This window comes from Psammomys obesus, unplaced genomic scaffold (genome assembly GCF_907164565.1).
Source record: "Psammomys obesus unplaced genomic scaffold, mPsaObe1.curated_primary_1811, whole genome shotgun sequence".
Taxonomy (NCBI): Eukaryota; Metazoa; Chordata; class Mammalia; order Rodentia; family Muridae; genus Psammomys; species Psammomys obesus.
The window spans coordinates 5,715,346-5,731,993 of NW_026590062.1; the positions used below are offsets into that span (position 1 = coordinate 5,715,346).

The window sequence follows — 16,648 nt, forward strand, 5'->3', positions numbered from 1 at the left end:
TCTCCTGTACCATCTCGTGTGCCCACTGCCACGCGCCAGAGCCTCACTAAGGCAAAGGTGATGAAAGAAATAACTCCTGCTTATTCAACTCTTGGTCAGCTTGGGAAGAACAACCATTGCTTCCTGGAAGGCCCTGGATTCTTGCTCTCTGGCCTGACTCAAGAGCTTTGCTTGTTTTCCGATGATAAACTGCCAGTACTTGTCCAGCTTTTCCTGCTGGAGAGGGTGACCACCTCAATGCCATCATCAATCCTCCTAGTGTTCCTGAGGCTGTCAGGCCCAAGGCCACTGGTCTCTGTGAACATACAGTGTGTGCTGGGAGTGAAAACTCTTTGGTCACAACACACTCTGGCATGACCCTGCTTCATCCTCACAGGGGCATGACAATAGGACCCACTTCAGGGGATTGTAGCGGGAGTCACTCTGTTAGTAACGATTCTCTCGATGATGTCATTTAAACTAATTGGCTAAAGAGGATGTCTTCCCTGATCCCACTGGATCCCTCCTTCCTTTTGGAGTGTGTACTTCGTGTCTTTGTGGCACTGACTGAAATGCCCTCCTCTGTACTGACCTTGAATAAAGGCACCCTTTGAGGCAGCCATGCTGAGCGCCCTCCCTCTGTGCCCTGCCTCTTCTTTTCCCTCCTCAAAAGCTGGTCTCCTTTCATTCTCCTGTCTTTGATCCTCCCTTTAGATGCTTCTTGGCGGGAGATAAAATATTAGTTGATTGGAAAACACATTGCACTAACGTTTACAGGGTATAAAGTAGGTGGGTTGTAACCAAATTTACTTTTAATTTGATGGGGAAACTGAACTCCACAGGCAGTACTGGCTGATTTGAATTTCTACTACCGGCTATAAACTGTGAAACAGCTGGGCCTGAGATTCAGGACTCCTGGGGAGTCCTGTACTGTAAGCCAGAGTATGTAAACCAGAAGTCAGAATATGCATGTAGGTGCTTGTCACACACACACACACACACACACACACACACACACACACACACACACGCACACTCACACACACACATGTCATAATCCATGCAAACACTACACAGACATGCGCACAGGTAAAGACTGCTACACACCCCCTACCCAGGATGCACAGGCACACGCAGAGCGAACAGGATTCATACACATGGGCTCACAGTGTGCCATGTGTGAGTGCTGCTTGCCGCCACGCTCACACACGCAGGTACACAAATGCGCTCATGTGAACACAGCCAGATCCCATGCACACATGCGATGTGCGCCCGTGTTACGTGCGCTGTGCAGACCGTGTGCACAGAGGTCTGCGGGGCATAAAAATGCGTAGACATTTATACATGAAGTGAGCGCTACACTTATAGACACTACATACAGATCTATGCATGGCATACATACATGTTTCGCATATAATGAGCACTTCAGGCACGAACACACGTGCTGTGCACAGAAAGCACGCCTGCGCACACCTGCGTATCATATACAGTCTGTGTATTCGTGCGTACCCCCTCCTCGCTTTCAAGTGAACACTAGGCCCTCGCTGGAGCCTCCTCCTTTTCTTCCTTCCTCCCTCTCAGCCACGGCCCCTTCCCTCCTCTGTCCCTGTGTATTTCATGGCTAACGCTCCCAGCTGAGGAGAGGCTAGGCCTCTCCCCCTCTCAAGGTGCACGGTGTGCTCCGGGGCCTCTGTCTACTCACTGTTTTTTGTGCCTCTTCTCTTCCCGTCGTTTGCCTTTAGGGCTACAGGAGCTAAATGAGAAATGGGCCAGTTAATTGAAAGATGAAAGCAAAGCACCCAGGGAAGTTTAAGCTTAAACGCAGGCAGGTTGTTCAAGCGCCAAGGACTTTACGTCAGACCAGGTATCCTGGCTCACGCCCCTGTGCTGAGAACAGGGTGCTGGCCAAGGAGGGCAAGCTCGCTCTGCTAGGCCAGGAACTGCAATGGCAATAATGAGGGTCACGGTAGTGATACCTGCCGTGCTGTGGCCTTAGTACACATTAGGCACCATGCTAAACAGTCTGTGTGAAACACCTACTGAACTCTATTGTCCCTGCCACCTGCAGGTGGAGCACAGCTTGTAAAAAGCCCATTTTAGAGATGGAGAAATGAAACCTCTGATGGGCTAAGGTGCTTGGGCAGGATCACACAGCTGAGCTGGGGAGTGGCCAGGACCGTGGTCTGCTGCAACTACTGGCCAGTCTGTTTACAAGGGAATAAAATAGCCACAGAGACAGACAAAGCCAGATCAGGTTTGGCAGATTATGAAACATCCTGCCCACGAATATTCAAGTACCAGGGGCTAGGGTATAGGCAGAATGAACCACCATGACCCGGGGTCCCAGTGCAGACAAGCAGAAGTCTGAGAAATTGAGCCTGCTAGCTCAAGCCAGACTGGCTTCACGAGATCACCAAAACCCATCGCTGTCTTCTGAGGTCCTGGACATTAATTTCATCTAGTGATACCACACCAAGTTGGAGTCCCGTCTCTGCTGCTCGGGTGAGTGACATCAGACAAGTGACTTGACCTCTCTGAGACCACTTGCCTCAACTACACAAAGAGGAAGCCACAGCTTAAGCCAAGTGGCTGACTGCATAGCACTCACTGGCAGCCCGTGACAGTGAGAATGGCTGTTTATTCATCACGAGCACAGGAGTACATCTTCTTCCCCAAACCGTTCCAGATATGGCCACTGTCACCTGCATACATGTCCTATCTGACAGATTTAGCTTTGCATTTTGGCTTTGGCCCTGGCCTCTCTTGTCTTAGCCTTAGTTTCTCCATCTATCAAATGGGAACATAAGCATGCCCACTGCTCAAGGTTGAGACAAGTTTTAGGAGGGGCTAATTAAGGCCCACTTTGCATGAGTCCCCGTGGCAGTTTCATGTTGCTCCCCATGTGTCCTCTATCCCTTGCCCAGATGTAAGAAAGTTATGGTGGAGTGGTAAGGCCTGTGTCTCCTAAAAGCCTTGACTTCCAATGTCTGGGTAGAGCTCGGTCTAGGAGCAATGCACAGCCCCATGGAAGTTCAAAGTGGGCTATGACTGTTCTGGGAAATCAACACAGGCTTTCACTGTCGAGAGAACTAAGGCCCAGAAAGACAGATGGGAGCATGGTGATGGAAGCTAGGAGCCCACCCAGGCAGCTGCCCAGAGCAACCCACAGAAGCAGAAAGCTGAGCAAGCAACCGGAAGGAAGCAGCAGGGGCCTTACCTGTGTCTCCTTTTCTTCGAGAAAGACCTGATTCAAAGGAAAGAGACAGGGAGGAGAGACAGCAGGGAAGGGAGGAAGAAAAGGGGGGAGGAGGGAGAGGAGAGAATAAACACAGGTGAGTGAGCATTTCTTCCCCGGATGGTGCTTTAGTGCCTCTCGATCTAGACTCCTAGACTCAAGACTCCTAGCTGAACCTCCTCCCCCATCAGCTTTAAAAGAACATTAAGTCCACAGGGGAAGCGCTGACTTATGCACGAGTTTCAGGTCAAAGCCCACCAATGCTCGTGAAAAGCTATCAGCAAACCTCCCCCAAGATGAAGTTGGACCCGGAGGGCATGGGAAAGTGTGGTCTGCTCCCCAAACCCTTTCACTCCCCAAATTCTCTCATCCCTAGCCTTAGTTTTAGATTTTTCCTCCTCCCCCTCCTCATCTCCCTCCTCCTTCTGCTCCTCCACCCACCCTCCTCCCCATTTGCAGAACCCTTGCTGTGCATCAAGCTCTGTACTGTCTGTACAACCTCATTCTGTCCATCCCTATGATAAACTATGGAGGGCGGTGAGGGTCAAAACTTATTGCCTGGTCGCCTCTGCCTTCTTTCCCTCCCCCAGACTCTCCCTGCAGCAGTTTGCAGCAGTTCTGGGTCCAGCAGCTACATCCTTAGTGGAGTCCAGACCTCTTTACCCTGTAATCACCACTGACCCAGCAGATGGGAACAATCTGGAAGGAGTAGCTGGATTTTGGTCACTGTTTTGTTTCTGGGGCTTGGAAATAGAGTATGAATAGAGGTAGAAATGAAGTTTTTAAAAAAGTCTCAAATCCAGAGGTCGTGGTGATGAACACCTTTAATCCCAGCACTCGGGGAGACAGATGTATCATTGTGGGTTTGAGGCCAGTCTGGTCTACAAAGTCCAGGACAGCCAAGGCTACACAGAACCCCCCACCCTACTCTCTCTCGGAAAAAAAGTTTCAAACTCTGATATTGAGAAAAGGAAGCAAAGGTTCTATGTTTTCTGTCTCTCACTGTTGCTACCTCCAAAATCATCAGCTGTTGTTAACCAACATGTCCTGACACAGACTTGGAGAAGTTGGGGGGGGGGAGGGGAAGTCCAGAAGGCTTTAGGATGGGATAGGATATTCATTCTTATTCTTCCCCTGACCCTTCTCTCTCTTCAGGGTCTCACTAAATTGTCCAGGTTGGCCTTGAGCTTGCCTCAGACTCATAAGTACCTGGGAATCCAGGTCTTGAGTGAGAAGCCACCTGGGTTTTGGGATGCAGGTGTGGAAAAGTCCCCTGACTGGCACCAGCTGCTCTGCACAGGCAGGTGACAGGTGTCCATCTACATCCACGGGCACAGCCTTGCCTTAGCATCCCAGGCTCCATGGTGGGAACGATTTATGACTCCATAGGAACCACATCTCACCAGTCACCCACAGTCTCAGCTTACGGAAACCCCGGACAGGTGGTAGCTGTAGCCAGTGGGACCAAACTGAGTCTGAGAACATTCTAACAGCACAGGGTGAGATGCGACCAAACCCCTGGACTGAGAAAGCTCTTATTTGGTGCCACTTTAGAGATGAAGAAAACCCAAATGACCTCTGCCCTTTGGTAACGGCACACAATTAAACCATATAGGGGGCATTGGGAGATGTGAACAAACTAGAATAAATCACAAGTCAGGCTGATGGCCCCATGAACACAGGTTCCTCTGAGCTGGCTGACAGTGGCCCATGGGAAATGGCTCCATGAGAAAGACTTTCTTTATGGAAGAATGGCACCATGGAAGTTTTGTATTGCAAATTATCTTAATTATAACATGTTGGCTTGGCCTATTGGCATCACCCGTTTCCACTTTTCCCCCTGCCTCCCGTACATATGCATATGCATTTGACTCCACGTGTGTACGTGTGTGTTTGTGAGTGTGAGTGAGCATGTGTGCATGCATGTGTGCGTATAGTAAACACCTGGACTGAGAGTCCAAATCATAAGATGCCCTTTCGTGACTCTCTCTGTTCCCCACCCAAGGCAGGGATCTCTGGAAGTCTTGTTCTTCTTCATGATCCCGCCCTCTGGGACACAGCAGGAGCCAAGGAAGACCTTTTCCTGGGACTTTGGAATAATGACGAAGATATTATTGTCTGCTTCTAGCTTGACTGTGACGTGGCAGGAACGGGATGGGTTGCAGCACCCCCCCACCCCCCCATCAGGCGTCAGGAGGAACTGCCTGAGTTCTGGCGCTCCACTCCTTTTTCCAGCCCCTCTTCTAGGCCTGGCTGGTCCCCAAACCTTCCTGATTCCTTCGAATCAGCTCCCTTTCTGTTCTGAGTTAGCTTTAATGGATCTTTATTCCTCCCCACAAGAGCTCCAGCTCACACTGAGGGCAAATACACGATGAGATGGGTATAAAGTGAGCATGCTACACAGATTATTCGAGGTTCTTCTGGTGACCTTGGTGGGGGGGGGGCCTGGACCCCACCACATCCGGGTCATCCCTGTCTGAGGAGGAGGAAGAACAGTACCTGTGTCGTTTATGCTTCTTGGAGCTTTTCTTCTTCTTCTTCTTGACTGGCGATGGGCTGTAGGATGGGGACCTGCGGGAGGAGACAGGCTGCCGTGGGTCCCTTCTCCGTCTGGACACAGCTCTTTGGGGGATCATAGGCAAGGACAATCCCCATACTGATAGTAGCCTGCGTTAACTTAGATGTCATGTGCCCTACCCCTGTCTTAAGTAGATATGCAGAGAGGTTAAGGCGACCTGCCCAAAGACACTCAGCCAAGACATGGATGGTCTGAGATTTGAACAGAGATCTCTCTGTTCCCAAGGTTTGTTTTCATTATAACAGCAGCAACCCATAGCTTACCCTTTAGTTGAATCTAAAAGGCTTTCTTGGTCTCATCTGTAGCTGCCCGGCAAGTTCCGCCCCTCCCACAAAGCTCCGCCCCTCCCATACTCTGTGCTCTGTTCTCTGCTGTCTCCTTGGTAAAGCTGTGTCCCTGAAGTCATAGCATGGGTGAAGCCACCAGTGGGCCCTGGGAAACAGTTACCCTCCTTAGGGCCGTGGTGATGACTCAGCCTGTCTCTGTGTTGACCTGATTTCCGCTGTTGACTCCACCACCAACTCACAGGCCTTTGGGAGAATCACAGTTTGTCTCTAGGTTTTTATTTTCCTCATTGACGCAGCGGCTAGCAACCGAGGGGCAAGCTAGGGGCCAGCGGGAGCCTCTCTAATGGGGTAGATGAATGAAGCAGCCTGGCTGGAAGCCTGCAGGGAGTAGTGACGACCGAAGGGAGCCTGAGAGCAAGCAGCGGCCTCTCAGACCGGCGTTGGGGTTCAGTGTGAGACGCAGCCCCAACTTTCCACAGCATCGGCATTTCCCATAGAAGGTTCCTGAAATCCATATTTTCATATAAAAATATCCCAATTTTTAAAGAATGCACACTAATTTTATTTTCTAATAAAATAATGATAGGCTCAATAAAACTATCAGCCAAGAGAAATGGATCAGCAACAACTTGAGAAACGGCATCTGGAGTTAGAATAATTAGGGAGTCCCACGTCTTAGGCTGTTTCCTCCTCTAAGCTCTGCACGCTTCTAAAATCGGGAAACTCAATTTACGGCAGGAACGCGGGAATGTCACCCGCCCCCTCTCCCCAACCCCCTGTCCTCTTTGGGTCCATCCTGAAGAAGCAGCTAACCAGGAGTGATGGAGAACACCCTCCGCCCCCCGCCTCCCGCCCTCTCCCCCCGCCCCCTTACCCACCCCTCCCCCGCCCTCTCTCCCAGCCCTCTCCACCAGCCCTCTCCCTCCCTCCCCCTTCCTCCCGCCCAGTGTCCCCTCCCTCCCCCGCTTCCCGCCCCTCGCAAACAGCACTGCCCAGGTCTGAGCAGTCCAGGCATTGCTCTCTGCTGCCCCCTGCAGGCTTCTATAAACACTGCTTGGGTGGAGGTTGGGTGATTCCGTACTCCCCTGGATTCAGAATCCTAGACAAGGTTTGACTGACAGCAGACAACGGAATCTGGGAATGTTTTTAAATATAAACACGTCTTGAAAGAATTGTGGGTAGCAAGAGATTCACGAAACCCAAAAAGAGCCACGAGATGGTATTAATATAAAACGTTAACCCTAGGTCAAGAAAACATCCTAAGAATCAAGTCAAATTCAGATTCTGTCATTCCCATCCTATGAGCCTTTATCCTCCCATCTCTGAAATGGGTACAATGTTTCCCTTGTAGAGTACGGCCTGGGGCAAAAGGAAACCAGGTAGCAAAGTGTCTGGCCTAAGTCTCTGCACTAAGTTTCAGCCACTCAAGCTGAACATTTGTGGTTAATAACCGCTTCTTATTAATTGGTCATACACAATTGCTAAAGACCGTGTCAGCTGCCTCCATATTTTCCTCCTCCTCTTCCGTCTCCTTCTCCTCCTGTTCCTCCCTCCCCCACCCCCGTGATACACTGCCTCACGTTTGTAGCTCAGGCTGACCTAGAATGCGGTATGTAACCCAGTCCCATCTCAAAATCACAGCAATCCTCCTGCCTCACAATGCCCATTATTGTGCTATTATTACAGGCATGAGCCAGCATACCCAGTGTCATTTCTCTTCTAATTCTCACAAAATCCCAAGATTTTGGTATTATCCCTATCACTTGCAGAAGGTGTGGTGGGGGGGGGGGCACAGAAAGGTAGACTCTAAGTTTCTGAAGGTTAGGAGGCAAAGAAGGGGTTTGAACTGAAGGTGTTTCCCTGCCAGATTGTAAACCCTTATTACTCCCACAGTGTCCCTTCTCTCTCGGAGTCTTTGAGGTTTCATGTCTCTTCAAGAGCCTCACCTCCTTCTCTTCTTTCTGGTCGATTTCTTCTTTTTCTTTTTGCCCCTGGAGGAAGGTGGTGGTGTCAGGTCTCTGTCTTGAGAAGCACTGTGGGAAAGGAAAAGCCAAACATGAGAGGGTCCCTTGGATCTCTGGCTAGGCTGTCACAGTCGAAGAGAGAAAAAGGATGCTGCTCCTCAGAGAACCAAAGACCCATGGTGAACACCTAATTGCCACCTCATGGCTGATTTGGTCACACCTCAGATTAAATGTCTCAAATAAGGACTTAATGCCCACCTAATGAGACAGACACTGTAGTTACCCAAACACCAATTGATTATTTAAAACAAGGTTTATAGAGGTTAACTGCCCCCTTAATAGATTTATTATTGAATTTGCAAATGGCTCACCTCGGTAAATAAATCACTTTAAAAATAATGAATTGGCAGCTCATCCCACTCCCTCCCCAATCCATCCCATCTACACACTCCCTGCTGTAAATTCCAGGATGCAGAAGGTGTGTTAAGGAGAAGCCGATTATTAAAAGTGTATTTGCTTGGGTCTAATGTAACAAGATACATATCTTACATCGCTTCACAGAACCTCAAAAAGCTCCACTCTTCAGGAATAATTATTTCCCATTCAATTAAATCCAAATGCTCAGGCTGCAGCTAAATGAAGTCAAGTTATCTTCTTTTATAATTGGGGCAGGCTCCAGGGATTAAAAAAAGAAGAACGCTATCCTATAGCAAAGAGAGATGGCTTCGGATTGAAAACTGCTTGAGAATAGAGATGTGCGAGCTCAGCTTACTGCAACAGCTAGTATTAGTCTCAGTCCTATTATTTTAGCAGCAGCAAAAGTAGGACTGTTGTGTTTATTACACACCAAGAGTTATATGTACTTTGGTATAAAATAATTAGAAGACAGTGTGTTTTGTGGCCAGAGGACAATTTTGGGTTTCATTCATTAGGTGTCATGTCTTTTTTTTTTTTTTTGACTGGATCTTTCACTGCCCTGGAGCTCAACAAGTAGCTGAACCTCCTGTCTCCATTTCCCCAGTGCTGGGATCACAAGTGTGAGCCCCCACACCTCACTTTTTTTTTTTTAAACCCGGCCCCTGGGATTGAGCTCTGGTCTTTTCACTTACAAAGGCAGAACACTTTGTTGAGAAAGCCCTTCTCTAGGAGACCAGTGTGACCCTTGTCATTTTATTTCACAGGTGAAAAAAATGAAGTCTGGAGAGCCGAGCTGACTCACTGGTGGCCACACAGCCAGGAATCACTTAAGCTGGGATTTGAACCTGTGCAACTCCTGCTCCATGCTCCAAGAACTACCTTAAAAACCCAGCTGCCTTCTAGAGCCATTTGTGCGGCCAGTCAGATGGAAATGGCCCAACTCACTAGAACATCACATAGCTTTGTCATATCTCATTCCATTTGAAGAATCTGGATCATTGGGGTTGGCACAAGGGATGATAAGGGCCTAGAATGTGTGGTAAGGCCTCTGCCCCACCAATAAATGGATCTATACATCCATATATATATACATATATATATTTAAGAGAGTAATTTCTAACAAGTTAAAAATAAGCATCATAAGAATTAAACCTCTAGCTATGGAATCACACCTACATGCCATAAAGAATGAAGCACAATAGACCATCCAGAAAATGAACCGCTGCTTTTAAAGACACAGTGGGCCACTTCCTACGTTCTTTCTGTAAGGAATACTTGACTCACAGCAAGAACCTAGTGAATACTGGCCAAATAACCAAGTGATAGATGGCGGGTCCTGGCTACGTGCTGAGGCGTCTTGTTTGATAGGAGCACACCTCAGTGCAGCAGCTGCTAGGAATTGGGGAGTGAGGTGTTACAAAGTGTGTCAAAATGAGGAAAGATTCCACTGTTAGGACCAAGACATCGAACATCTAGAATCCTAAAGTCTTAGAAGCAAGGGATCTGAGAACCAGCGTCCTGGACTCAGCTTTCAGGAGTAGGATAAAGCTGCAAAGTTTTCAGGTTCAGCAGACCTGACGTCTGTGAGGTGATTACAAATAGCCAGTCCCTCCAGAGTGTCCCCAAGCCTTCACACACATGGAGCCACATTCCCCATCTTGCCCTGCTTCCATGGAGTGCATCACAGACTACTTCAGAAGCACACAGTGGTTAGTGTCAGGCACTGGGGTTGTGTACACGACGCTTGTACACACTGATGGTCCATGTCAATAGCAGTGGTCAGTAGTTCAAGTGGCTAAGGGTGCGGCGGCTCAGTCCACGCTGTGAAGAAGGCAGAGGATGAGAGCTCGGCAGCTAAGCACACATGGATGAAGATAAGTACTCAGCTACTTGTGTAGTTTTAAAATGCGGCAATCCTGCTCCACATACATGGCCGAATCTTCAGAGGTTAACGGTGAATAAAATAGCAGTAGGAAATGATTGTTCTAGAAACACACAGACCCGCATTTACACTCTAAGCTCCCTTCCCAGCTCAGAGATTTTTTTTTTTTTAAACTTGTACTGTCATCATTTAAGAGGTAGGAATTAAGCCGGGTACCTGGGTCATAAGTGTGCTGCCTCGTGCCTTGGCCTGCCCCTCAGTACGTTTACAGTTCTAAGGGGATTGTGTGGCGGTCACAGGCCATGTAACATCATTCCGATTGATGAGACAGTTGTCCCATTAGATGATAATGGAGCCGGAAAACTCCTATTGACTGGCAGATCTGTATGGTGTTGCTGGCAGGGGCCAGCTACTGTGTTTTCATTCAGGTAAGATACAGCGCAAACAATTATGTGCAGGTCCTATTGCTCGGCGATGCTAACAGGGCCAGGGTATGTCGTTATTCCATTTTTATTACCAGAGAATAGAGAAACGTTTGCCTTAGGCAGAAGTCTTTCCACTCGGGTGTCTGCTTTGTCTCTTGATTCCACCGTCTCTCGTGCTCGATCTGACCTGCGCTGTTTTATTCCCCACTGCCCTCAGAGCTGTAGGCTGCGCTGTGAATGCGCAGATGTGATGCACAGCTCACATCTGTGTGGACTGTGCTCCATCTCCTGGGTTTGTGTAAGCTCCCTCTCAGGTGTTTGGACAACAAGATCTGGGGACGGACTCTTCAGAACGTGTCCCGGTCATTAAGTATAATCAGTGTGACTTTTCTTATCACTGATCTGATGGTTATTAATTACCATCATTACTTTGGCTTTTAACTCCTCGGAGAATCAGTCACAGACAGAAGATGACAAGAGGCTTAGACATACTGTACCGCTCAGTTCATAACACAGCATCTTCCTTTTTCCCTTTAGCTGTTCATGTCCAGGCTCCAAGGCTCTCTGATGCTCTTAACCAGTACTTTTCTATGGACCACCTATGTCCTAAACCTAGTGTCAGGGCATAAACAGACCCATCACAAGTAGAAATGCCCCGCACAGCTCATGTCTGAACCCTGCTTCTCAGCTTGGTGTAGCTATTTTGGAGAGGCCATGTGAGATTTAGTGGATGGAAGTAGGTCATTGGTGGTGGCCTTTGAAGGTGACACCTGCCCTGGTTCTGGTCTCCCATCACCTCACACCCTAACTTCCACAATCACTGGAAATACCCCTGAAACCAGGAGCCAAAGTAAACCTTCCTTCCCATACCCCATTTCCATCACATACTGCGGTTAACAGTGCAAAGAAACTACCACAGTGCCTGATCCATTTCAGTTCTCGCCTCGGCCTTCAGACGGAGATCTTCACAGTCTCATTTACAGCTGTTTAACTGAGATGTGGGCGAGAGTTCAAAACATCACCCACATTTTTAAAAAACTCCAAGCCTGATGGTGTGTACTTGCGATCAGAGCACTGGGCCAACTGAGAGAGGTGGATACTTGGGCTTGCCAGCAAGCCAGCCTAACCTAATGGTTGAGCCCTGCGTCCCTGTGAGAGACCCTGGGCTGGAAAACAAGGTGAGGATGCCTGCGCCATAACACCTGAGGGTGGTCTCTGGTTTCCACCACTTCCATGCACTACATGCACACACACGCATTCCCACACTCACACATGCACACACACATGCACACACACACGCACACACACACATGCATGCACACCCCCCCACACTCACAGGTATATACGCACCCCTCCCTCACACTTGCACGTGCACACACACTCGCTCTCACACACATAACATGGTATATAGTAAGCATTCAGCTAAGACAGTAATGGGCTGGGCTCTGTGTGTGTAAAGTAGAAAGCCGAAAACCAGGGGGCAGAGAGCATGTTGGCGCCTTCAGTATCAACTGTAGGCTTAGCTTAGTTAAGGCAAGAAGGCTGGAGTTTATTCATTTAGTTGTTTTTTTTTTAAATTATTTAGCATGTCTGTGTATGGGCATATGTGGGTGTGTGTCATGGTGCATGTGGTGGAGATCAGAAGACAACTTGCAGGAGCTGGGTCTTCCCTTCTACCGAGTAGGACCTGAGGATCTGCTCCAGGTTATCAGGATTATCAGCAAGCACCTTTACTTCTGGGCTATCTTGCTGGCCTCAGATGGAGTCGAAGTCTTCACTGTTTTAATTGCTGTTTATCATATCTTGCTCACCCCGTCACCTTTATGAGACTCAGTGAAATGACACTTATGGATGCCGAGCACAGTATCTGTCATCTAGCAGGGACTGAAAAGATGCTGGCTGAATAGCTGAGTTAAGGAATGAGTGCAAAGGTCTGAAACGCAGGACGCAGATATGATTTGGAACTATTATTTGAGAGCCCAAGGCTCATAGAACCACCATGCCAGGGAATAACTCTGTCATTAAACACGAGCATCTTGACCAATGACCCAAGTGATGGTTAAGTTAGAATATCAAACTGACTAGAGTAAGTGATGCCCAGGAGACAGGTAGAGAGTACTTCTGGGGGTTGTCTGTGGGGGGTGTTCCTGAGATGACTGACATATAGAACAGCCAATGAGGGAAGACCCACCCTGAAGGTGATGATCTAGTATTTGCTGAGCTTTCGAAGGGAGGAACAAAGGTAGAAAAAGGAAGAGGCACAGCTAGGGAAGGAATGAAGGTGCTCCCTTCCTCCCTCTTCACCACCCCCTCTCCCTCCCTGCCCTTTCTCTTTTATCTCCCTCTCTGCCTGATTCCCTTTCCACCCTGCCTTGTCATACATAGAAACAACAGAACCAAGGGAGCATGTAGCCGTGAGCCAAAAATAATCCCCCTCATTTTGTTTACATAAGCATGTGCCACAGTGGTGGAAAGCTAGCTTGTACAAGCTGAGACTAGCTTGCCTCCTGTTTGTATACATTCATTGTCATTAGAATGTCAGCAAACCCATTCCGTGTCTGGATCTAGAAAGTTGCGACAACAGCCATTGGGTCAACAGACCTAAAACACTGGCTCCCTGGGCCAATTAAAAAAAAAAATGCTAGCACGTGACTCAAACTTTTAAAGAGGAACCTGAAAAAGAGAAGGGGTCAGAGAGGCAAACTTCACTTTTCACACACTCCACTTGAACTCAAGAGGAGCACAACATCTCACCTGTGTGCTCTGGCAGGACCCAGATCCCTGCAGGCCTTGTCTCTGCCCCAGCTGTTGGTATCAAAGGCTTCAGTGGTCAGACACTGGCCCAGTTTTTCTGAAGGTCCATCCTGGGCTGGGACCAACAGGCTGCTCTGGGGCTCTGTCCTGCAGGAAAGAAATATGGAGGTAAATGTGTTAGGAGATTTGAAGTCATTTCATTAAATATTCAGAACTACAATTTTCTAGGCCCCTTGCTAGACTGAGATCATTAGATTAACATTGGTCTTTTTTTTTTTTCCTCTATGAGTGGAATGTGTGTGTTTGTTTGTTTATTTGTGTGTGTGTGTGTGATTTCCAGTTTAAGGCAGCCAAGATCCATGTGTCTCTTCTACCTTTCTCTTTCTGCCTCAGCAGCTTTGAAAGCTACATACTCCAAAAGTTGAAGCCACTTGGAGGAGGAGAGACATCTAAACTATAATTTTTTTAAAGAGAGAAACATTTCAAGCAACTACATTAAGCTGCTCAGAGTTCATTACTGCAGCATACCCCATGCTGTCCTGACTAAAACACAGGAAAATCTTGGAGACCAGCATTCACCTCCTCTCTCAATGGAGACTGAAGCATAGAAGGAATAGTTTAACGCTCTTTGCCTCCTCTTTTTTAAAACTCTATTTCTCCATACTCTGGGACCCTATTAAATGGAAAAATTCAATGAGCAGATCACAAGTATGAGTGCAGACTTCTCTGAGTGCTGCAATGAAATCTTGCACTGTCCTACTGCCTCCAGCTTGGGACATGAACGGTCCTTTTATCTAGCGTTTCCATGCTGTATATGCTACCCAACTGGCGGCCATTTAGTAGTTATCTCTAGCAGTCTAGCTGACACAGCACTAGAACACTGTGTCCAAGTCGCCTCCCTTTGTACTTAATAATGACCCCGAGGTACAAGAGGATGATGCTGGACATTTGAATATGACAAAGGGAAGACATGGGTGTTTTCATTTTATGAGATACAAAAGGACAGTGCAGTATTTTAAGAGAGAGAGATCACATTTATAGTATGTTATTTCCTCGTTTCCTTAAGTATTAATGTTAATCTCACACGATATCTAATTTATAAACAAAACTTTTTCGTAGGCTCATATGTGAAGGAAAAAAAAAGCATAGTATGTACAGTGCTTGATACTTTCCAGGATTGCCCTGTGGTCTTTGAGACTATTCATATTGGCTGTGTGGGAGAGTTTGGTCCCTGTTTTATCCAGTTAGCATCGGCAGTTCCTACAGCCAGCCACTGGCCTACTGAGTTCCAAGTCCCTCGGCAGTAAAACAGAGAACACCATTGGTCCCTGGACTCTTGACGTGGCATGAGGACAATGATAACTTGTGCCAACCAAAAGATCTAGAAAATAACATGTTCTAGATTTTATATTGTTTTTACTTTCTTGTAAATCAGCCAGTCTGGTGTGCTTTGCAGGGATGAGGTCACCTACTTGGAATAGCAGTTCCCATGATGACTTAAGTTTCCTTCCTCTTGCCAAGCAACACCTGGGAGCCACTAATGCACCTTACCTATTTGAGTCCTAGAAAGGCACAAGAAGTTGCCTAGTCACTCAATCTTTGAGGATCCTGTTACTCAAAGTCCTGGGTCCAAACCAAGAGGAGCCAGGAGCTTGAGGGTCATGGGTGTATCTGAGCTCATTCTGCTTTCTGACTCTCAGTCAAGCATTGATCAAAGGCATTGGCTCTTCTTCTGTACCAGCCTCCTGCATCAAGGCTGGTTTTATAACTTGGCATGAATGGATCTGGTAAGTTCCCTGATCCTTAGGGTTTCTGGAGAGTGAGCCAAGCTCTGTTAATAGGGAAGCAAGGGCAGAATAACACATCCATCTCTGCCAGCCACTTATTGGTACATCTTCAGAAGCAGAGCTGGGAGTCACTGCCAGCCGAGGAGGGATGGAGATTCTAATCAATGCTGCCTCCTTGCCTACTCCAGGCCAACTTACATTCATTAACTCCAACCTCAGGGCGGGTTCTCAGGGTAGGGATTCAGTGACCCAATCAGGAATGCTACTATGACCATGAAGTTTATATTCAGATGGCAGAGGAGATCATTATCACTTAAGTATGAAAAATGTGACTTATTGAATGTGACCAATTATGATGAGGATAGAGCAGCAGAGAGGATTAGGAAAGTGGGCAAGTGGCTATTATTCCATAGAGTCAGAGAAGAGTCCTTTGATGAGCAACAGGGAGAGGGAACTTACTGGGCTAATGTTCAGAATGACGTAGCCTAAAATGTAGTCACAGATTGGTTGACACTATTGCCAGCCATATTCTCTTCCCTGGAATACTGGATGAACCCAATCACTTCTTTGTCATGAGCACAATGGTAGAAGTGATCATGGATGACTTTCAAACTGTCCCTAGGCAGTGTTTGCCTTGCACTCCTTGATAGACTATGCTAAGGACCATCATCTTCCACATCGTAAGAACACTCAGCCCCATGGAGAGGCCCACTGCCAATAGCCAGCCCTGACATCCAGCCATGCGAGTGGGCAGGTGGACATCCAACCTTGTGAGTGAGCATGAGGACACGACAAGCTTTTGGCTGAAGACGCAGTCCCTGGGGCATCTAACAACAACCTCAGGAGACGTGCTGAGTCCGAACCATAATAATAGTACATTCTCAACTCAGAGAAACTATGAAACACAGCTGCTTCCTGGTTTTGTTTTGTTTTTTTGTTTTAGCTACAAGGATTGGGAGTGATTTTTTTTTCCCATGATAATGCATCCCTTCTGCACAGGCGTAACAGAAAGGGGGAGGTGCATGTTTGGCAGAAAGATTCAAGTTCAAAGACCCCGGCACATGCAGGAAAGGCAAGAGGTAAGACCAGAGATGAGGTCATTGCAGTGGCATTTCTGAAACTGCCCTGGGAGATGTGCTAGCCTAGCTTGTTCTTTTTCTCCAATAGTTCTAGCTTTCTGAACTGGGGTACCCCATTGGGAAATCTGCAGTAAAACAAACAGAAATATAATAAATTCTACAGGAAGTGCTGAAGGGAGGCACAGAGTCCTCCATGACAGAACATTCAAGATCTTATTTTTAGACATCCTAACATTTATGGCTTAGTTTTCCCCTGCCCCC

The 16,648-nt window shown here is 47.7% G+C and overlaps 1 protein-coding gene across 1 annotated transcript in view; it reads right to left on the minus strand.

Moving 5' to 3' along the window:
* Srrm4 (serine/arginine repetitive matrix 4) overlaps positions 1 to 16,648 on the minus strand; it is a 147,672-nt gene that overhangs the window by 32,684 nt on the left and 98,340 nt on the right. The window contains exons 2-6 of the mRNA XM_055606323.1: positions 13,522 to 13,668; positions 8,026 to 8,112; positions 5,714 to 5,785; positions 3,197 to 3,223; positions 1,682 to 1,732 (exon numbers count right to left, since the gene is read on the minus strand). Coding sequence (XP_055462298.1) covers positions 1,682 to 1,732; positions 3,197 to 3,223; positions 5,714 to 5,785; positions 8,026 to 8,112; positions 13,522 to 13,668 — 384 coding nt within the window. The remainder of the gene's footprint in view (positions 1 to 1,681; positions 1,733 to 3,196; positions 3,224 to 5,713; positions 5,786 to 8,025; positions 8,113 to 13,521; positions 13,669 to 16,648) is intronic.